At 36.3% G+C, this 23,989-nt stretch overlaps 1 protein-coding gene across 1 annotated transcript in view; it reads right to left on the bottom strand.

Annotated features, from left to right (window-relative positions):
• Positions 1 to 23,723, bottom strand: part of LOC136025731 (phosphatidylinositol 4-kinase alpha-like) — a 68,637-nt gene extending 44,914 nt beyond the window's left edge. The window contains exons 1-4 of the mRNA XM_065701717.1: positions 23,504 to 23,723; positions 20,247 to 20,367; positions 17,115 to 17,493; positions 8,719 to 8,892 (exon numbers count right to left, since the gene is read on the bottom strand). Of these exons, the coding sequence (XP_065557789.1) occupies positions 8,719 to 8,892; positions 17,115 to 17,493; positions 20,247 to 20,367; positions 23,504 to 23,698 (869 nt within the window). The 5' untranslated portion in view covers positions 23,699 to 23,723. The remainder of the gene's footprint in view (positions 1 to 8,718; positions 8,893 to 17,114; positions 17,494 to 20,246; positions 20,368 to 23,503) is intronic.
• Positions 23,724 to 23,989: the final 266 nt, after the last annotated feature.

Genomic DNA, 23,989 nt, shown 5'->3' with positions numbered 1-23,989 from the left:
TTTTTATTTTAATTTATTGATGATGATTGTTGGTAGCTTTGCGCCTATACGGTTATTTGACTTAATTTCTGTTTTTTTTTTATTTAATGGTGTTCTTTACTTTTCTTTGAAAAACTTTATTTTGTGGAAGTTTTTTTTTTTAATTAGTACGGAAAGTAATCGACATCGAAGAAATAAAATCAAAACAAAAGTTTCGATACAAGCGCCAATTTGTCCAAATTTCTATTTGTTTTCCATACATCTAAGGGCACAGTACATATATACACTTAAGGTTAAGCTGGCTGCAAAGTTAATAAAATATTATTAAATCCCTTCCTCGGATTTCTGATCAAAGTATTGCTCCTGCTACACTTTTTGTTGGCGAAGCGGACAAAATGTTGCTGCAACATTTCACGCTACCTGGACAGCACAAGACTAGTTTTTGCAAAGAGGGGGAAGGGGACTTTATATAGGTAGAAGGGGAATTTTAAGTAGAGTAATTTTTTAAGATCAGATGGACTTATATTGAACCAATATCAAGAGAAATGTAACTATAACTCGTCGGGTAGTTAAAATGAAACTATAAAATTTACGTCACACCGAAAGTAAGAAAAAAGAAAGGAAAGTGGAACATAATTTAAAATCAGGCAGGCATAGATGAGTAAATTATGTGGAAAAAAAAGGTCTGACAGCTCCTACTACTACACTAACAACTCATCGCAGCACCAAGCCGCCTGAGGCCAACGCAGCTATGCATGTTCATCCTCTATCCTAATCTATTCAAAGTCTCCCTTTTTACACCTTCCCAGGAAGTTCCCATGTCCTTTAAATCTTTCTTTATGGCATCCTCCCACCCCAGACAAGGACGACCTACTTTCTTCTTCCTAGACGGTTGGCCGAAAAGAACAATCTTCGGCAATATGCCATTCTTCATCCACAGAACGTGCCCTAGCCATCTCAACCTTTCTCTCATTATAGTCCTAGAATGCGGGATTGAGACACATTTTTCGAACAGACTACTGTTTGAAATTTGGTCAGTCAGCCAGGTACCCAGAACAATCCGTAGACAATTTCTCTGAAAATATCCAGCAAATCTTCATCCGCTTTTCGGAGCGCCCATGCTTTAGAGAAATATTTGACCACTTTCATCATAATATCTCCTAATATTCTAATCTTGGTTTGCAGACTTATCTTCCTATTCTTCCAAACAGTCGAAAAACTTCTTGCCGTTCTCAAACAGTGAAGTGCGCTTTGTGCACTGAGCCTAATAATATTCACCCAAGCTTTACTAAGTGCCCGCGGTCCGGCGAGCAAAGCAGAAGGCTTATTCTCAGTACAGAAAATGAGTAAACTGCCTATATTTTGCCACAATGTATAAGGCCATAACGCTGCTAAATTGGATAACACCAGGAACTTTTGCCTTGCGTGCAATATTGTTTGCGTCCCAGAATTCTTGTAACCATCCATGAGGCTAAGCGCTTCTGTGCCAGGGACCATCCTAGTGGTGGACTTACAAACTGTGCTGAAATAACTCACGCACTAAAAGTTGCTGAGCCTGCCTCGGTTCCTAGTACAGTTATTAAGAAAGGGAGACAGAGGATGGAGTGACCATCCGTATGTAAGTCAAGCTAAGAGAAGATCGAAGATGTGGTATTCCGTGTCGTGTGAATCCAGTAAGCCTAGATCTGGCATGGTGTTTAATCTCTTTCGGAAAACAAAAAGAGAATATATAGGATTTTTGGACGAGATGAAAGTGAAAAAAAAAAAAACAGAAACAACTTCGGAAGAGACGATCCGTGACCCGCAAAATATATGGAAAAAGTTGAAAAGTAGTTAAGTGCAGCCGAAACCTTGTGCCACTATACCCAAGGAACAGTGGTTAAAATATTATTTGAAGGTTTTCGGGTTAAAAAATGTTCCTTTGCAAAATGAATATGACGAATCGCTAAAATTGCGTCTTGATTCACTTTTGAAAAATCGAAAATATTTTGTGGTTTCTAAGAGTGATGTTATGGGGGCTGTTAACTGTTTCAAGGGTAACAAGGCTCCCGGTCTTGAGGATGTTGGGGGTATTTATCTGCACAATGGTTCCCCGCAGCATCAGCAACTACTTTTTCAGATGTGTGTAGATAGTGCTACCATCCCTAACTCGTTCTGTACTGGGGTCATTTCAAATATCCTCAAAAAGGGAAAAACACAAATGAATTTAGTGGATATAGGCCGATTACCGTCGCAAGTACATTGAGCGAAGTTTTAGAAAGATTGGTTCTCTGTGGAGTTATATCGAAGAGTATGATAGATCACAGACAGTTTGGTTTTCGAAAACATCTCAGCTAAATTTTCGCCACACACTTCTAAACCATATTCTTGCCAAAACTGAATCACTTTGATTGTCCGTATACATATATGAAGTGTTGATATTTCTGTTGCATTTGGTTCAGTCATCCAGTCTGCCATGTTCGAGACCCAGCTAGATGCTGGTGTGATGCTAGTGTGAATGGTGTGAATATAGTCGCTATGTTCATACTTGGACTTGACAGAATTAGTGTGCCAGTTAAACTTGATTGAGGATTTCGACAAGGTTCTGTTTTAAGTCCAATACTATTCAATACTTTGACTTTTAAAGTTACAAAAGAGACTTCAGGTAAGTTAAGCCTTGATCTTTATGATATGAGTCTAATAAGCTATGCTCATGATTTACTTGAGTGATAACTAATGATAACTTGGATATTAAGAAAGTTCCTGATTTGGGTGTTAGACGTGCCCTTTTAACGGCATATGTAATTGCACGCCGTGAAATAGCGTGGGTAAAAAACAAGTTCATATAAAGATAGGCGAATAGTCTTAGTCTTATTTTTATTCAATTATAATGGGAAAGAAAGGCAGAGGTAAACGTAATGAAATTGAAACTGAATCATTAGACTCCGTGATGAACTCTACAAATAATTCCGATGGTAGCGTTCTCGCTGATTGCTAGAGGTCAAATGCAGAGAACATTATAAACATTCTGGAAACGGTCCAGTCCATAAATACGAATATTGAGGCACTCCAACATATTGTCTTGGAGATAAAAACTGATTTAAGTGCAGTGACCAATCGTTTTATATTGACAGAAAATAAAACTAATGTGCTTGAGAATGAACTTGCAACAGTGAAATCAGAACTTCTGGTCCTGAAGAATATTGTGGTGGTCCAATCGGAGATAATTAGTAAATGTAACGACGAAGTGAATTCAGTAGTCAGTCAAACGTTTGTTGAAGAATATCGCAATAAAATGTGCAACTTATTATTTTAGTGTCTAAATGAAGTACCTATTAAAGATACTGAGTCTCTGATTTCGGATGTGCTGGTTCACGAATCGTCATTTGATACGGAAAATTTGCCGTCTTTTAGCATTGTTCAGTGCTCTAGAAAATTTGTAAAAATTGAAGTGGACAATACGCAATTTCGAATTTGTATTTTGAGTAACGCGAAAAAACTTAAACGGAAACAGTTCAGTGTGTAAAAGAATATTTTTATTGGCGATGATGTTACGCCTCGTGCACGCATAATATGCAAGGAACTCCAGGGTACCCGTAAATGTTTATTGGAAAAAGCAGTGGAATGCTGGCAGTGTTGTTACTATCCAAAGTTTGGGGGGGGGAGCAGGAGATTTTACCGACTGGCTGGTCATTTTTATCGACCATTTTTTGTCAATATTTAGCGTGGTGTCCATTTCGAATACAATACGTAAAATCACTGCAAGAGTCGGTAAAACCGCTGCATTTACCAATCGAGACTTAGATATCGGTAATATCATGCCACTTTTTTAGTGTTGTTTAATTAGACAAATGGAAAGTTGTGGCACCATCTGTAAAATCACGTCAGGAGTCGCTAGCCGATCAATTTCGAAATTTCTGTAGATGACATGTCAGTATTTTCGTGGTCTCGGATTTTAGCGGCATCGAGAAAATCATACCGACTTATTTTTTTCCCGAATAGCCAAAAACATTCGGGTGGGGGGGGTCCCCTCACCCCAAACATGACGGCACTCAATGCTCGGTACTTTCCTACCCTGCCAGCTGTTGTTTGTGTCAAGAAAGACAGCACTGTAACTAAAGTGCATTGTTACAATGCAAAGGGTTTGTTGATACCATTGAGTATTTTTGTTGATTGAGTCTTATTGAAGTTTTGTTACGTTAGTTTTTGAGCGATCTTATGATGTTGGGCAATGTGTGAATTACTAAGTTAAGAATCGTTGCGTTAGAAGCTTGATAGATGAACGGGTTACAAGCATTATTTTCATCGTCTGCTCTTAATCTTATTAGTGTTTTGAAGTGGAAATATTTCTGTTTTTCTTTTTGGTGTCTGTTTGTTGTTTTTTAATATTATTGAAGCCATATACAGAGGGTCTTTCGGAATTTAATGACAATGGATAATTATGATCGTGATTCCTGGAGCATTAGCCGTCTTAAAAATCTAGAAGTTTTCAACGTAGATTCTGGAGGTATATTTACGGAACAGCTACATCGGGGTTATAACATTGGGATAGCAGGGCAATATAAATCTTTTATTTCAAAATATTTGTTTAAAGATGGAACTCAATCTGAGTATTGTGCAGCGAGAGGCCTCAAAGTCTTCCACCTTAATTGCCAGGGGATAAATTCTTCGTTTAATTTTTTAAATGAAATATGCGAACTCTCTGTCAGGTTATCAATCTTACTGGAACCTGGCTGAATGACCCACAACTCAGCTCTCTTATAGATTCCAGGATACAAATTTTACAATAGGAATCGATAGTTCAGACAACATGGAGGAAACGGAGAATATATTCGAAGCGATATCGAGATTTTGGTGAAAAATGACCAAGTAGTATATTAGGAAATGTTATTTGAACAATTTATTCTTCGGCATAGGGTGAAACCTAAAGATGTATTTGTTATTATATTATATAGGCTGCCACTTGGCTCCATACAAATCTTTATGGATCTTCCCGATAAGCAGCTTGAGAAATTATCAACTGGTTCACATTCATTTATGATGCTCAGGGATTTTAATATTGACTTTCATGAGCTTGATACGAGTGTTTCTATGGATTCTTTTGCAGCTTTGTATGTCCTATGCTTTATTCCTTCTATTAATATATGCACACGAGTCACCACCTCATCGAAGCTTATTGACAATATTTTTTCAAATTCTAATTTTTCAGCTACAAGAGGTATTATTACAGATGTATCAGACCATTTTGGGATTTCAACAAGCCTTCTGGTTTGTATTCCCCAAACATCAGCACCAATGCTTCCAAAGAGTCCAATGCCCATGTTTAGCAAGAGTAACCTTGAAAAGTTAAAGCAGAAGATTGTAAAAGTCGATTGGAATAGTTTGATCGATCTTATGGATGACATAAATATGATTCAAAGATTTTAGGATACGCTGATTTTGACAATGGCAAAGACTTGCATGATGCCTTGTTCGCCATCAAGGAAAAAGAATCCCAAGAAACCATGGCTGTCGCCAAGCTTGTTACGTTGCATTAATACAAGGGATCAACTTTATAAGAATTCCTTATATAATGAAAATTAACCGATTTGTTCAAGAATTCATAAGAAATTTTAGGAAATACCCATAATAAACTACAGAGAAATGTAAAAAAAAAAACTTCGAAAATACATTCACTGAACCTTGTGGTAACCCTGCAAAAAATGGAAAATAACTAAAAGCGTGATATCGTCAAAAAATTATATTTTCCCCTATGAAGCAGAAATGCAGAATGGCTTGCTAATGAATAAACCAGATGAGGTATGTGACGCTCTTTCTCAGTATTTTTCTAATATTGGCGTAAGTTTGTCTCCCCGTATTGTACCTTCTGATGATGATCATCCTTTGTAGTTTTTTATGAAGACTCCAATTGATATTTCTATGTATATGAAACCCTTATCTCATGACGCAGAGAAAATTATTATTGGGATGAAAAGTATCTCGGTCGTAAGTGATTCACTTAATCTTCTGGTGTTAAAAGCAGCGTGATAACTCCCATTTTTAAAAGGGGTATTAAGAATGATCTTTAAAATTATTGACCTATTTCGGTCTTACCTGTTATTTCTCGTGTTCTAGGTTAACACTAGAATATATGCTCATTTGGAACTGCATAAACTGTTAAATCCAATTCAATTTGGTTTCAGGAAGGGTAGATCTACAGAGATGTCACTACAAATCATATACAACTTCGGTAATTAATGGATCCCTTGATAGTAATCTTAGAATAGCTGGATTGTTTCTGGATTTGATTAAGGCATTTGACACAGTTGACCACCAAATACTATTACGAAATTGTGAACTTTATGGACTAAGAGGGGCTACTTTGGCTTTGCTTCGTGATTACCTCCAAAATAGAGAGCAGTCGGTTCACCTTAATGGATTTTCTTCATGTAAAAGTCTTGTTAAATGTGGTTTCCTTCAGGGCTCTGTATTAGGTCCTACTCTTTTCTTTTTTTTATTAATGATCTGCCAAATGCTGTTGCAACTACTTCTAGAATTAGTGATTTAGTCGATCCTGCACCTTCTGGGTCCATGATCACTACACCCTTATTTGCTGATAATGCGATATTGATGTGTGTTACCTCAACTGAAGAACTGTTTACCTCTACATTTAATGAAGCAATGACCGAGACATGTCTATGGTTTAAGGTAAATAGGCTTTACTTAAATGCAAGTAAGTCAAGTTTTGTTATCTTTTTCACGGTCTCCAAATTCTTGGACTACTGGAGTAGGTAAGAGAATTGTTAAGCGGTAAGTTCCGTTAAGTACCCTGGGACTATTATTGACTAAAATTTCACAAAAGTACTATGTAAAAGCTATAACCAAAATGTGATCGCGGAATTTAGGAACTACCCGTAAATTAAAACACTTTTTTCATTCATATGTTTTACGGTTATTACATTTTTCTCTGATGTATCCGTGTATTCTGTACTATTCGTCTGTATAGCTTGGTACCTTCCCTCAATACTTCGCCCAATACATGTACAGCAGAATAATACTCTTAGGTCATTTTGTGGAATACCGAACCGGGATTCGGTCAGGTCAATGTACAGTATAATTGATGTAATGCTTGCAGCTGGATTGTGTTATTTCTATACAGAGATTTTTGATTATAAGTATTGTTATGGGTGCCTTCCAGACTGCTTTACAGGAAAATTTCGGTAAAGGTCCAACGTTCAATGTCACAGGAACTTCGACAAGTGGAGATATTGAGGTTCCTCGCCAAGTTTCAAGTAGGACTGCTTTTTCAGTTATTTATAGAGGGGCTAAGCTGTGGAATAAGCTTATCCCAAGTACAAAGGAATTACCCGTTAGTCAATTTAAATTCGAACTGCGCGTGGGGGTGCTTGGTAAGTATACCTTCGAAACAGAATGAGATTGGTTGATTTTAAATTGACAACAATTGTTCATTGTTTTTTTGTTTTTGTTTTTTTTTACTTCGTGGTCCGATATTATATGCTTTTATTGTGTATGAATTATTTATTTAAGGTTTTTTTCGTCACGTTTCCACTCTTCTGCTTATTATAGATTATACTTGTTGTTTTTTGTTTTGTTTTCATTTTGTTTTCTTTCTTCTATTCTCTTCTTTTTTTTGCTAGTAGCACACCCTCGCAAGCGACGCTTTTAATGTTCTACCGACTGACTTTGTCTCTGTTTTTTGGATAATAAATTGGTATTATTACTAAAACCGCGAGTGAGTTATGGCAAACTCGTCCAGCTGAAGTACTTTTACAATCGGCAAATTTTGGTGAGGCTATATAGAGCAGTGGTTTTGCCACATGTTCTTTACCTGCCCCTCTCCTTATGGGAATGGTTTACAGAAACAGAGAAAATAAAGGTCAGGTGTGTTTTTTTTTTAAGTATTTGAAATTTTTGACTTGTATACGGACTCGTATACTTTTCGACTCTTTGGGAGAAATGCATTTCCCTTGGAAAAATATTAAATTCCAGAACCCCTGAAGTTGAGGCACAGCTGGAAAGTAATGCTAGAAAATGTGCACTTGAGCACCTTTACGATTTCCTGCCGTGGCACGTTATCTACGAGCTATGAATGTAGATAATGTGTAATATCTAATTGTTGTTCCTTGAAGTAGTATTTTTCGTGCTGTTCTTTTCCTTGTTTCTTTTCTTTTTTCTCTTTGTACTCTGCCATGTTTTTGCATTATTTGCGGACTAAAATAAAATATCGATCTATATATATATATATATTTTGAAGTTGTCAAAAAATCGTAAAGAAAAGGCATTTTGTAGACTTAAAGGCAAACGTGAGCCGGGATTTCTCAGAATGATATATCGTGACAAAACTTAATTTTACCCTTGGATGACTGAAATGCATAATGGAGAAACAGAAAACTGACGCACATCATATTACAGAAAAAAATAGACGGATTGATTCACAGATGATAGAAAAAACATCACACCAGCTGTTTAGAATATATTCACACCATGTAAAGAAGTTAATTCAGGTTCCGGTACAGATTACATGAATGGTTCTATTTTTCATTTTGTTAATTTAATTAATTACCGAAAATTACTTATTTTAGTATTACTTATTTTAGTTCTTAATATTCCTTACTTTGACTTTTGATTCCAAGACCCAAACAGTTTCTATTTTCCAGGAGACCCATCACCCATACATGAAAAAATGTAATTGGCCATTAGCCAAATTACAAAAAAAAGATGAAAAAAAATACAAAACTACATCAAGATAATCACACTTACTTGCTCACAAGCGTTGATAGATACCGATCAGCAACCATTCTCACATGATCATTAGGATGATTGAAATAGAGCAAGAGAAATTGGGCGTGGTTTTCAAGCTCCTTCCCCGTCTCTACCGTTTTAGGTCTTGAGGCCATCACGTTCAAAAACTCGGAGAATATTTTCTCACCAACACTGAAAGAAATTTATATTTAGGAATGGTCAATCTCTTCAAAACTGGTAGGAATTCAAATCTATTGCTTCATGGAAAACGGGGGAGGGCAGGAGGGTAGTTGACCATATCAGAACGTAAGCGAAAAAAATTTAAACGCAGAAAACTGCTCCAAAGGCCATAGGCCGAACTGATCTGCACACCAGAGAGCAATGGTAAAACCAACTAGCGGTGGCGGTTATGAACAGCAGTAGACACAAGGAGACAATTGGTAAAAAAAAAATCCAGCTTTAATAAATAGTACTTATTATTTATTATAGTAAACATAGAACTTGTTGAAAATTCTATATTTACTGGATATCAAGCTGGAGAAGACAGTATGGGAGGAGAGAGTTCAACAGCAGGCCAATAAGAGCTCGGAGATGATCAGAAAACCAAGACCAAAAGCTGCTTCTTTTCTACGGAAAGCTATCTGGAATAACGGAACTTTACATAATTTAGAGTCATTGCTCCGTGGGTTCTTAGTGACGTCAACCCCGGTGGCATATTCGATAGACCTTCTAAAGTTTCCGAACGAAGTGCCTAACTCAAGACTTTGATCCAACCTCATAGGGGTTAAGCGGAGGGCCGGGTAGCAGAAAAGAGTATATGGGGGAGGCTTGTTTCTTTCCAATCCCTTTAGGCCCTTAAAAAGGGCACTAAAACTTTCATTCCACAATGAAAACTTCCCTTTCAAGTTTCTAGGACCACCCATTCTGTACAAAACAGAAGGTAAAATTTTTTTACCCTTTTCTAGCCCTTTGTTGGGCCTCAGTTTTGGGAAAGCCACAATTTTTTCTCCTTTTTCCTGCATAGGAGTTCAGTTCGTACAATGACTTGAGGATTTAAGTTTCAATTTGACTGAAAACAAAAGTTTTTTGGCTCGACAATTTATGGAGAAGAAAAAGTTGTCCTGACAAATTGATGTGTACTCTTCTTGGCCAAAGGATTTACGGCTGCAAGTTCCAAACCGATAAATGGCAGAAGTCTTTTGAATCGTTTCAGTGGCCCCGTAACCTCTCCTTACTTCATGCAGCGGAATGAGTTCCAAGCCACTGGACATCCGATATAAATAGATTGTCAGGTTTACCGACCCTCAAACATGCAACGTACAATTGCCCATGGGAAAAACAATCAGTATTAAGATCTATACCACATTTTTCTAATGATTGACCTTGAGCTTTGTTGATGGTGATTGCAAATGCTAATCGAATTGGGAATTGCAAATCTTTTAAATTGAAAAGGCAGATCCGTTGGAATCATGGGAATACGAGGAATAAGAACAGCCTCACCCTCAAAAGGCCCTGTCAAGATTGTGGCCTCTATTACGTTTTCCATTTTTTTTTTACGGCAAGTCACGTGCCATTGCAAAGCTTTGGTGGGTTTATGTTACGTAACAATATTTTTGGTACGCCTATTTTTAGTTGTAGCACGTGTGGTGGAAACCCTGAAAGATCCACGGAATTTCAAAATCCAGATGGATAATTAACCGCCTCATTTGGTCCCAAAACTGTGTCGACTGACTTGTAAAGGACTGCCTGGTCTCGAATCTTGGTCAAAACCATATTGTTGATTTCGTTGACGTCTATATTTTGGGTGCAAGAATCGCTCTTTTACTTAGCCATTTATTATTTTATAATTGTTTAGAATATTCGGAAATACTTTTTCAATCAATTCATTTTTGGACGTCACTAAATTACAGAATTCAGCAGGTAGTTGTATACGTCCTGAAATTGAGTCTACTGGGAGCTTTCCGTTTCCAATTGCCAGCAATTGATCTGAAAATGTGTGACCAGAGTCATCGTTTTGCAATCGGACACGCATATTTGTAGTTAAATTTAATGTCTTTACGTGTGCCCATAAATTAGAATTTTTCAGGCAAGCGTTCATTTCGTCTGCAGGAGTTGATCTAGGTATTATAGGTAATGTTTGCCTGAAATCTCCCGCAAGCAATATTAATGTGCTGCCAAAGGGTTTCGACTTCCCTCGCAAATCTTTTCAAACATTGATCCAGAGCCTCGAGCGATTTTTTGTGTGCCATTGTGCACTCGTCCCAAATAATAAGTTTGCATTGCTGCAATGCTTTACCCATCCCAGATGATTTGGAAATATTGCACGTGGGAGTTTCTGTAGAATGCAAATTCAGAGGCAATTTCAAAGCGGAATAAGCAGTTCTTCCACCAGGCAGCAACGTTGCGGCTATTCCGGATAACGCAATTGCCAACACTATATCATTTTTTGATCGAATTGATGCCAGAATCAGTTTTATCACAAAGGTTTTACCAGTACCTCCTGGCGCATCCAAAACGAAAATTTCTCCAACGTTGTTATCGACACAATGCATTATCGTATCATAAATGTCTTTTTGTTCCGACGTTAACTTGGAAATGTTATTTTGTACATACGACAATAGATCACTCGTACTGTAACTTTGTTCACGATCCAATTCTTCACATGTCGAAACAGCAGCGGTACGATTAGGTGAATACATTCCCAAATCGTGAAGAGGTTTGTTTGCCATACATACGCACAAATCTTCTATAATAACTAAAGTGTAGTAATAAATTTCTGATGTAAAATCAAAAGTCATATCTGACGTCTCTAACCGTTTTCGATGGAGTATATCTTCGGACATTTTCGATTTATATTTTTCCCATAACTCTGTAGGAGCTGAAGGAGAGCAAGTTGTTAGTATGATTCCAAACAATGCACGAATTTGACTTGGAGTTGACGTTTCGCACGCATCATTGATGCAGTTATCCCAGTGTTGGTCATTCTCCAATAAATTCAGAGCTTGGCATGGACTACGGTAAGTGTCATGTATAGTACCGTTTACAGTTCTCAAATACTCAAAGGACGTCGTACCAGGTACATTCACCAAAAGCAGGCGTAGAAAGAAGCATTCATGTTGATTGGGATGAACGGTGTAGAGTCTTCCTATCGTGGTATCTTTGAAGATTGTCGGTTGGCCGTCGACTGACTTACCCTGTTTTCGAGGTTCAAATACTTTATTTTTAGTATTCCACGTGTAATACGAAGGCACTTCAGTATACAGCAGTTTTTTTGCAAAAGAATCATTTTTGCATAGCGAAAAGAAAGCAGTTAACTTTGTATCCGGTGGATTTAGGGCTCTTTGTTGCACGTTGGATTCCGAAAAATAGACACGTTGACCATTCTGTAAATGTACCGCTAAGTGAACAACAGCTGGACCACGTTCATGTATCGGAAATGAAAAAATTCGCCAAACAGCTTCATTACTGCTTATGTATCTTCCAGCCTGAAATTGTACGATTTCGTCAATATCTTTGATTTCGGACTGCAAGCCAAAAACTGCCATGTCACTGCCTTTGTTGACGTATCTACATATGTATTTGATTGCCTTTACGGAGTTACAGTATTCAACGTTTATGTGTGCATTAAATGTTTTTGATAATAATGGGGAATATGGAAAAACCCACTGGTTATATACTTTGATGGTGGTACTGTTACGCTTCTTTATTATTGTTGTTTTACCGCCATCTTCAGTAGATCTTCTTCAATACTGTGGATAACCATCATTGCCAGTAATTGTGTTGGATACTAAAAGTCGAGGATATTACTTTGTGCACCTTCCTTTGGCCATGCATGGTGAATTTTCGTTCAGTGCACCGCAAGGTCCATGTATCATATTTTTCACAACAATATCATATAACTCATTATCGACATTTTCATCAGGTATTTCAGCGGAAATCACATCATCAATTTCATTAGAAGTAGTTTTATAATGTAGCCAGATTAGTATATGTGCGTGTGGCAATCCTTGTTTTTGCCATTCCACTGAGTACATCCAGCATCGCACTGACCCAAACACTTCAAGTTTTACTATGTAGTTTATCAGTGATTTCAACTTTTGCCGGAAGACACGGGCCGTAATGTCATGTCTATGAACCGCCAATTGTCCTTGAAGTAAAAGCTGCTGTATCTCGTCCCAAGATTGATTACATGTAAATGTAATAAATAAATCTGGACGACCATAAGGGACGAACATACGCAATAGCATCTTGAGCATATTCATGCATATGACGGGGACTGCCAGCATATGACGAAGGTAAAATCGTTAATCTTCCAACATTTGTGGTATTACCGTCATTTACAACTGCATCTCGCAAATGAATGTATTGTTCAGAGCGGAGCTTGGTCTGATTCAGACGGATAAATAGCGAACGTTCTGATTCAATTTTAGCATACATATCAACGATATATTGGTGAAACAATTGACGGCATTTTAAAATATAATTGTCTTCATCCTGCCAAATCATTAGTCTATAGGAATAATAATGCATTGCACTGCATTTCTTATTCATTTCTTTGTTAGTGGCTCGATTTATCAATTTAATATTAAAGTGATGGCCGTCGGCTCCATCCCAAAAAATGATAGGATATTGTAGGGCATCGTAGCATCGACGAGTTTCAGCAATTCTTACCAACTGAGCGTTTCGCTTATGAGGAATAATATCTCGAGGTAAAAACTGATCACCGACCATAACGATTGCCACTTCGTCGATAGTTGGAGCATTGTATCTACGCACATGTTGGCCAGGAGGCGTTTTGTCAGCGGAAATAACAATTTTATGGGTATCAGTAGGCATCAAATCGATGGCTGTTTTAAATAGACGCACAAAATTAATATTTTCGTGGAAAAGATGTTGCAATTGGGAAACGATTGTCCTTTCAACGTTGGGAGAACTTTTGCAACGTGCATTCAATTCAGAATTTCTATCACTGATGAAGTACAATTGTAAAAATTTATGATTCTCGCCTGAGAATGGTAGAAGGGACCCTGCTCTATGATAAATTTGCCCTTTTACTTTGAAAGTAGGCATAAATTGACCTGGATTTTCAATTTGGGCACCAAACGACGTCATTTGGAAACATGAGTTATATTTTCTGATTTCTGATAAAAACGCATAGATTCTGACGAAGCTCCAGTAAGCAAAGTCTTCAATGGCTCTGGGGGTGCAGCCAGTTGAGCAAGTTTAACTTTTCCTGAGGAGCAACACATTCCCATTGTTTCACCATTAAATTTCAAGGCCTTGCAGTAGGGACAAATTTTAAACATAGTCCCGATTTGAACACATCTACTATAATCATCGACTGGGCTGCACCTGAATTCCATGCGATAGTTTTCACGTTGCTCTTGTGATTCCTCGGCACGCTTTCTTTTGGCATTATCTCTTGAAGCAAGCCTGTTTTCACGTTGCTCTTGTGATTCCTCGGCACGCCTTCTTTTTTCACTTTCTCTTTTAGCAGCAAGTCTGGTTTCGCGTTGCTCAGGTATTTCCTCGACACGCCTTCGTTGACGGAAATTGCACATTCCTAATCTGGCATTATCTCTTGAAGCCGCAACCCTGTTTTCACGTTGCTCTTGTGATTCCTCGGCACGCTTTCTGTTCTTACTTTCTCTATCAGCCGCAAGCCTGTTTTCCTGCTGTTCTTGTGATTCCTCGGCACGCTTTCTTTTCTTACTTTCTCTATCAGCAGCAAGTTTTTTGGCATAGACTCTTTGAGCAGCTTCCTCGGCTGTTGCCATTGTAGGTTCTTCAGTCATTTTACAATTAAATATTTTTCCGTCCACGATCTTCTTACAATTAAAAATTTGTCTTTGAACGAATTTCTTAAATACCTTTAATGACGTCATCGTCATAACAAACATGACGACAACTAACTTCATGACGACATGACGTCACTTGACAGACATAACACACATACAACTTATTTTTATATATATACTAGCTGTTGGGGTGGCGCTCGCGTCACCCCAACACCTAGTTGGTGGAGGCGCTTCGCACCACCCCCAAGTCCCCCCGCGCGCGTAAGTCGTTACGCGCCATTGTAGTTGTGTCCCTGTGTCCCACCTGTGAATATATATATATATATATATATATATATATATATATATATATATATATATATATATATATATATATATATATATATATATATATACATATATATATATATATATATATATATATATATATATATATATATATATATATATATATATATATATATATATTTAACTATGTAAAACTTGCGAATATACAACATTCTTGGCTGTCCCATTGTCTTGGCATATAAATAGATTGTCAGGTTTACCGACTCTTGAAAATGCAACATATAATTGTCCATGGGAAAAACAATCTGTCTTCAGATCTATACCTCATTATTCTAATGATTGCCCTTGAGCTTTGTTGATGGTAATTGCTAATCGAACATTCCCTGTGTCCCCGTCGTCATTTATATATCCCCCTGTGCCCCCCGGCGTCCCCGTTGTTGTTGTTTCCCTGTGTCCTGGTCGTCATTTGTGTCCCGGTGTCCCAGTCTGTAATTTCTCTTTGAGTATCGCGGTCGTCATTTATATTCCCTGTGTCCCGGTCGTCATTTTTGTCCCGGTCGTCATTTGTGTTCCGGTCTGTAATTTTTCTTTGAGTGCCCTGGTCGTCATTTATATTCTCTGTGTCCCAGTCGTCATTTTTATCCCGGTGCTTTGTTGATGGTGATTGCTAAACGAACATTCCTTGTGTCCCGGTCGTTTTCTCTTTGAGTGTCCCGGTCGTCATTTATATTCCCTATATCCCGGTCGTCATTTGTGTCCCGATGTCCCAGTCTGTAATTTCGTCAGTCGACACACAAACATGACGTCACTCGACACACAGACAACTTATTTGTATATATATATATATATATATATACATATATATATATATATATATATATATATATATATATATATATATATATATATATATATATATATATATATATAGAATATATATATATAAAAAATATGTATATATATAAGCCGCCAGGACGCCGGCGGCTTCGCCACGGCGGCCCGGCATGCGGCAGGCTTCTATACATGGATTCTCACTGTCTCTTGTCTTCTAAACGCGGTCAATTTGAGCCTTTTCTAGATGTCGTGATATCCAAATGGACCTTAAATTAGAAATAAGAAAGCTTCTTCTTCTGCCTCGGCTTGTATTTTGTGATTATGAAAGACATATTGAGATTTATCTAGTCCAGGTTTTTGGTTTTCAAAGGTATAGTAGGCATTGATGGCCTTTTTCATGTCAAAATTCAAAACCTAATGATCATCGCTACCATTTTCAATTTGATTGGTTTGTTTTACCTCGGCTTGTCTTTTGTCTATCGCCGAACCTTTGTTTTTTTTTTCTAACTAAAATACGGTAGGAATTAATGACCTTATCCACCTCAAAATCCCAAACCAAATCATCATCACTATCATTTTCAGTTTTGATACGTTTTGATTCTCGCTGTCCAGGTTGATTTTCATTGACTCGCTCACATGTTTGGTTTCGCATGTTTTCTAACCGTGTGTGTCTTTTCTTTTTATTTCATTTTTGACTCGCTCACATCCTCGGTGTCGCATGCCGTCTAACTGCGTATCTTCGCTATTCATTTTCATTTTTGACATGCCACCGCTTTACTTCAAAACGCGTGTATCTATGCTCTTCATTTTCATTTTTGACTCGCTCTAGTTGTTGTTTTGGCATACCGTCTAAACGCCCGTATCTTTGCTTTTCATTTTCATTTTTGAACCGTGTTTGGATTTTTGATTACTTCACAGACACTTTAGCAACGGCATTTGCTTTAGCTGCTCATATTGGTTTGGTCAAAATTGACTGTCCTGGTTGTCGATTTTCACATCTTATGATGTTTCATAGTTCACATGTTGGTTCCCAAGAATCATCAATCATAGTAACTACAACTGTAAATTTTTGCTGTTTGGGCCTTCCAACATACATTTTATTATATAATTAATTGAGGCGTCGGTAACTCGATAATCTTATTTATGTTATGCATGACATTATATAAGAAAATGCTTATATGATGTCGTAACAAATGGTTATATGATGCGCTAACGTACTAAATGAGGTCATAGGCAAAACCAAAATTAAGATTGTTGACGAATTTTTTCAGATTTCTGACCTGTCTAGATCGTTTTTTCACTAGAGAATATCCCAAGATATCAATTTTCCTGAAAAAATATGGAGTCATTCCCGGGAAAAAATACATACATAAATACATACACAATTATTGCTCACTTATAAAAATAATATATATATATATATATATATATATATATATATATATATATATATATATATATATATATATATATATATACACACTAAAACCTTACCTTGATACACACTTCCAAATCTGGCTTTTGTCTTTCTGAATCGCTGGGTCATTTATATAATCAAAAATATAGTAGAAATTCGGCTTATCAGAATGCTTCACTCTTAAAACCTCCAACCAATAAACACACAAGAGATAAGTACATTGTGCAAAGGTTAACTTTCCAATAATATTGCTGACATCTTGTGGAGGATTCCCAAGCAGATTGAGGATTTGATTTCGAAACTCCTGGACTTCAGTGCTTTGAACGCCATCTGTTCTAAGAGCTGCTGTATATTGAAGTTCTCTAAATTCTGATTTGAATGGAGTTTGTGAAATTAGTAAAGGTGATTTTACTGCTATTTCACAGAGACCCTTGTACCACTCATGAGGATATATACCTATAAAAAGGAAAAAACTATAAAAACTGAGTCAATAGACCTGAATAAAGGGAATACGAGTTTGAAAGCGATTTGAGCAATACTTAAAAAACTTTTATCTTTTTTGAAAACATGGTTGGGTATTTTCAACAAGGTCTATATTTATATATTATAAGATAAAGTTTATTCACAACTCGAAAAACATTTAAGCATAATTTTTTGTTACGTATAAGGCAAAAGTAAACATATAACTTGGGGTAAAAGTATGAAAAAATATAATGCATACGGTAATTAAAACATAGACCTGAAACGAGAAAAAGAGCTTGAAAGTAATCTGGGCCAAATTAAAACATTTTATATTTGTTGAGAACAAGGTTAAGCAAGTTCAGTTTGGCTTACACATGTAAAATAAAGTTAATTCACAAATCATAGATTGTGTAAATATTTTGTTGATTACCTAAACGGCAAATCAGCCTGAAGAACCGCAGAAAGAACAACATACTCAATGCATCACGATCCTACACATATGGAAAGAAGGAAGAAAAAGATGAACAAGAACAAATAAAAAGGAAACAAAGTTAAGTCGTCATCGAAAAACACAATTTTATCAAAAAACTAGCTGTTGGGGTGGCGCTTCGCGCCACCCCAAAACCTAGTTGGCGGGGGCGCTTTGCACCCATACCCCCCAAGCCCCCCGCACGCGTAAGTCGTTACGCGCCATATTAGTTACGCGCCATTGTAGTTGTGTCCCTGTGTCCCAACTGTGAATATAGATAGATATATATATACATATATATATATATATATATATATATATATATATATATATATATATATATATATTTTTAACTACGTAAAACTTACGAATATACAACATTCTTGGCTGTCCCATTGTCTGTGCATATAAATAGATTGTCAAGTTTAAATATAATTCATATAATTCATCCATGGGAAAAAAAATCTGTATTCAGATCTATACCTCATTATTCTAATGATTGCCCTTGAGCTTTGTTGATGGTGATTGCTAATCGAACATTCCCTGTGTCCCCGTCGTCATTTATATATCCCCCTGTGCCCCCCGGCGTCCCCGTTGTTGTTGTTTCCCTGTGTCCCAGTCGTCATTTGTGTCCCAGTGTCCCAGTCTGTAATTTCTCTTTGAGTGTCGCGGTCTCCATAGATCTGATATATATATATATATATATATATATATATATATATATATATATATATATATATATATATATATATATATATATATATATATATATATTATATATATTTATATATATGTCTGAATTCATAAATCTGACTCCATTGATATGAAACTCTGAAACTCTTTTTCTTCTCTATTCAATTATTTTTCTCAGTCTATGAGGAGTCAGATCTATGGAGACACGTCGGGATGGAGATGGGTTTGTGAAAGTGCCTCTTTTGGCTTAAATTCAGGCTGTTTATCAATAGTTTCATTTAACTAACAGAGGCATTTTCAAAGTAGGAAGCCCCTTTTTTCTCTTCTTTTACTATTGTTTGCATCAATTTCAAACGGCAAACTAGATTGATATTTTTGAACCAGTAGGCTATTTAAATTAGATCATAGTGGCAATGAAAGCAAATACAGTAGAGCAGAAGCTAAAAAACGTCAATGAACATTATATCTCGTAAAATCACATATTTGGCAATATTTTTAGTAACCATGATCGGGGCCCGTAAAGAGGGGTTCCTTCCACCTCCAATATGATCAATTTAGTAAATGTGCACATATTGTAACTCTTTCAACTTGGGAAGCGTGAATCAGAAACATTAGAAACAAAGAAACAAAACATCAGAAAAAAAAATATTCAGAAACGTTCAAATATTTATGATTCCGATGTGATTATCTTAAACCAAAACGTACTTTGTACAAATGGTTATGATTTCCAACAAAATTGTTATATGAAGAATTTCTGAGCCCGTTATTTACGAATATGCAGCTAATTGTGCAGTATAGATATCCAAAATCAAAATACATTGAGAAAATACAAAAGTAAAAGTTTTGTCAATCATTTATTAATACAAACTGTTTCGGCAAAAATAGCAGATCATATGGAGTCCAATGATTTTCTGATAGACTATGCTAGATACCAGAATTCTGATCAGCGTTGCCCCGCAATTAAAAAATCTGATTGTTTCCCCTATGCCCAGGAGTCACCAATAAGAACGAAAAGTTAAAAGCCACTTCATCGATTCTAGTAGTCCCCCTGTTTCTGTCTGGTCTTAAGCAGAAAAAGGGGCAGAGGGGCAGACATGGAGTAGACTTTATGGAGTAGACATACTTTTTGGTTGATTTATTCGAGACATTTGATAAAGTAAGCGATACCCTATGTCGATATCGTATGTGCCATCGATGGCAGTGGATTTTTTTTATCCTTTTTGCTTAGAAAACGTCTTATTCAACTACATAGGTTTTGAATGACAAAGTTGAAAGGAACTTCTTCTATTTCTCGCTGGTCATCATATTCGAATCCTGCCCACAAAAATCAAAATTATCTCGAGAATTATAATGTTAATGTCATTTGTTGTCTTTAATGGAACCTAACACTTACTGCACTCTTACTGAGTGAAATATATTACAATGCAGTACAACACAATACATGTATTACAACACATTTACCACACTTTTCATGAGTGAAACGCATTACAACACAGCGCGTATTATAACACATTTACAGGGATCTTCACCAGTGAAATGCGTCAAAAAACAGTGCAACACAGCACACGCATTACAACACACTTACCACACTCTTCTTGAGTGAAACGCATTACGACACAGTAAAGCCAGAAGTCCTTGAATAGCTTGTGAAGACGAACTTTTGGTTGATTTATTGGAGGCATCCGTCGCACTAGAGAAGCAATAACCTATAAAGAAAGAAAATGAAGCAAAGCACATCCAAGATTTTACTCGAGTGGGGAATAAAATGAAAAAGTGGTTCTGTTTCTTTCAAGCCAATAAATTACTTGAAGTGAGTATTTTCATCTAATTTTTCAGATAAGATAGAGGAGATGAAACACGGAGGAAATTTTAAAGCTTATGGAATCAGAAAAATGTTTTGGTATTAACATACTTTAGCTACTAAATTACAAAAAAAAAATGTGTATTTTTATATGATTTTTTGTGAGCAAACTTCGAAGCGCATGAAGACGGACTTTTGATTAATATATTAGAGGTCTTCGTCGTGCTAAAAGGTCGTGGCTAAAAAAATAGAATATCTAGAATTTCGAAAAGGGGGGCAGGGGGAGAGTTAACAAGGAAAACAGTAGTTGTGTGCCTCTTTAATCAATAGTAACCAACAGGATGTAATTTTATCTGTTATTTCATTTAAGAAAGATGACATCAAACATGTAGTAAACTTATGATTTTGAAGATGGAGTTTTGTTATCTAATTTGCACAGTGCACATTTGGCACACAAAGGAAGCAACAGTTAGAAGAAAAGAAGAGGAAAAAATACAGAGCAAAACCACAGGATATCGATTCATGTGGAGGGGAAAAGAGTCAAAAATTAGAAAAGTATTCCTGTTTTTCTCTCTTTAGCTATTATGATTGCTGAAAAAAGATCTTTTTGTGTGATTTTTCAAACTTGGGAGAAAAGCCGCATTCAGGGGAGGGGTTAGGATGTCCGATTCGTAAAAACGAAATAAAAATCCGGAAAAAGACATCTTTGATACGTTTTTTAAAGCTTATTTTGTAAATCCCATCCCTCTATCGAACGAAAGTTCTGGATACGGTCCTGCAGGTGGGAGAAGATTAAACATGGAGCAAACTTCCAAACTGATAAAGACGGGGTTTTGGTTCATTTTGAATGAGACATCCGTCGCAATAAAAAAGCAATAGCTCTAACAAAGAAGGGAAAAAAAGAAAAAAGAATAGACCAAAAAAAAAAAAAAAAAAAAAAAAATGTGTGCTTTTACAACACTCCATATTGAAAGGTGGGATCAACAAACACAAAATAAATTCTACAGCTTATAAAAATGAACTTTCGATTGATTATTAAATTGGCAAAAAAGTGTATATTCTTGTATTTTTTCATATTGGAAAGAAGGAAAACAAGCATGGAAGCCAACTATGAGGAGAGACATTTGGTTGAATTATTGGCGGCATATTGACAGTTTTACAGGATTTTATCAAAGACTTAGTGGTAACTAACTGTAAATAAGAGGCGACTGAGCCCAATTGTAACGAAAACTTCTAAAAAAAGAAGCAATTTTGATAACATTTAACACGTCAAAAGAATTAGCTCTTAATACAGATTCCATACATATAAAATAAATTAAGTTTAATGTAACCAATCGAGAGCTACGAGCCCAAGAAAATTTAACTAATTTTCTAAAAAGCAGGAAAACACCCTCGAAAAGTCAGAAGACCTTTTTAAAGTCTTTCCTTTTCTATTTTTCTACTTCTCTTATTGCATTTGTATGTATAGAGCCTTTAAATAAACAATTATCGTTATTAATGTTATTACATGCCCAAAAGCTCACCCACTTGTAATTACAAAATAATGACTCATCGCAGCGTAGATCCATCAAAGGCTAGCACAACAGCACTAAGTTGAGTCGATTTCTTGGTTAGGTTTAACTTGGGCAACTTGTGATTGGCAGGTTTCAGTCGTGGTTTCAAGAGCATCCAGACTCGATTTTATTAAATATATTGCGTTTTGATTGTTATTTGGAGTCAGACGCGTCCACTCATGGTAAGGAAACATCCACAGGTCTGATGAGTCGGCCAGAAAAGAGTTTTGAAGAATACATGAGAGTACTCCTTTATGAGAACTTATCATTCCTACATGACAGTCAAGCAATAGAATTAAAAGTATTTGGGGATCTGGGACAAACTAACAGCTCAAGAACACTGTGCCGGAGAAAGCGTAGGCCCTATTGTACAACACTCTTCCACAACCCCATCTACAGTTCATAAACAATCTCTGAGATTAATCAGAAAAATGAACAGTGCTTTGTGATCAGTTTTAAACCGTCAAATACCAGTGATTCCTTGCGTCATTAAAGAAATGAGCAAATTCTATTTATTAAATTTAAGAAAGAATAGTTAAACAAGTTAAATCCAAGTCGAAAGATATGAATGTTAATAATTATCATTTTGATTTTTTTTTCATCCTTGCGCAATTCAGCTGAAACTTAATATTTAGCAAAAATGATATAATAATTACAAGATATTCTAAAATTAGAGATACATGTCTTCCATTAAAGGAAATTAAACCATTTGAAACATTGAACCAAATGGAATAAACCATTTGAAATTTGTTTTATAGTAAACTAGCTGACCCCTACCACGCGTTGCTGTGGCGCTGCACGCCACAGCAACACATGGAGTGTCATCTAGTCCCCCCTCTAAATCCCCTTTTTTTCTTTTTTTGTTAGTTTTTTTTCTTGTTTTTATAAGTTTTTTTTTAATTTTTCTTCTGTTTTCTTTTTTTTTAAATTGTTGATTGCTTAAACAAAAACCACAGCAGAGTTTTTAGAGAGCAGAAGTAAAGAGGTACAGTAGATTAAAACAGGTACAGACGTACAAACAAACAAACAGACAAACAAGCAGTATATTTTTATATAGATAGATTATTGGTCTTTCACTTAAAGAGAAATCTGATACTTATTTCTTGACTTGTTATTGGTTATTAGTACGATTACTTTTTACAGCAACAAACGATCATTTAACAACTGGTTTTACATAATTACAACTAAGAAAAGGGAAGTAAAACTAGGTGTCTAACTTAAGGCCCATTTACAATGAGACTTCACTAATGCCGAGATTTAGCTAGCGCTTATTTGACCCAATGAGATTTAAGGCAAGTTTCAATTAGATTGAGCCAGTTATCAATCAGGCAATTCTATAAGAATGTGAGTGGCTCAGATCAATGCTAGATAAACATGAGTATTAGGAAAATGTCATTGCTAACGGGCTCTCATTCAGCCTACACCTCATGAGGTACTTTTCTCGACTCAAATCGTTTTTGCAGTAAACAGTTTACTTGGAATACTTACTGGAATAAGCATGCCCAAATTGAAGGCACAACTAGATGCTTTAGCAGCAATTGGCGCCTTTTCACTGGCCTTCTTCGATTCGAGGCCAAACTGAACAAATATTTCAAGAAGCCGAACTAATAGATCGTTCATTTCCACATCCCCTTGAATATCTGTGGCTACTTGAGCAAAAGTGATTCGCGCTTCCGACGCCATAGTCCTGAAATTGAACAAAAATTGAAACGAATGTTTAGAAAAAAGTAAAACAAGCCCATGTAATTCTTTACACTGAACGTGTTATGTCCATACCTGTACAAGTTGGGGGCGAGGATCTGACACCCTCTGTGATAGTTTCAAGGGCGGTTTCAGGGTTGTCCTATATCAAAACACTGTACATGCTAAGTACATGTTTCATGAAGGCTTCCAATTTTCACTAGGAAAAATAATATGTTGTTAATAAATGTTGTTCAAAAATGTTGCAACATAATTTTTGGTGAATGGGCAGAT

The sequence above is a fragment of the Artemia franciscana genome, chromosome 4, assembly GCF_032884065.1.
Source record: "Artemia franciscana chromosome 4, ASM3288406v1, whole genome shotgun sequence".
In the NCBI taxonomy this organism is placed as follows: domain Eukaryota; kingdom Metazoa; phylum Arthropoda; class Branchiopoda; order Anostraca; family Artemiidae; genus Artemia; species Artemia franciscana.
This window is presented reverse-complemented; position numbering and strand designations above follow the sequence as displayed.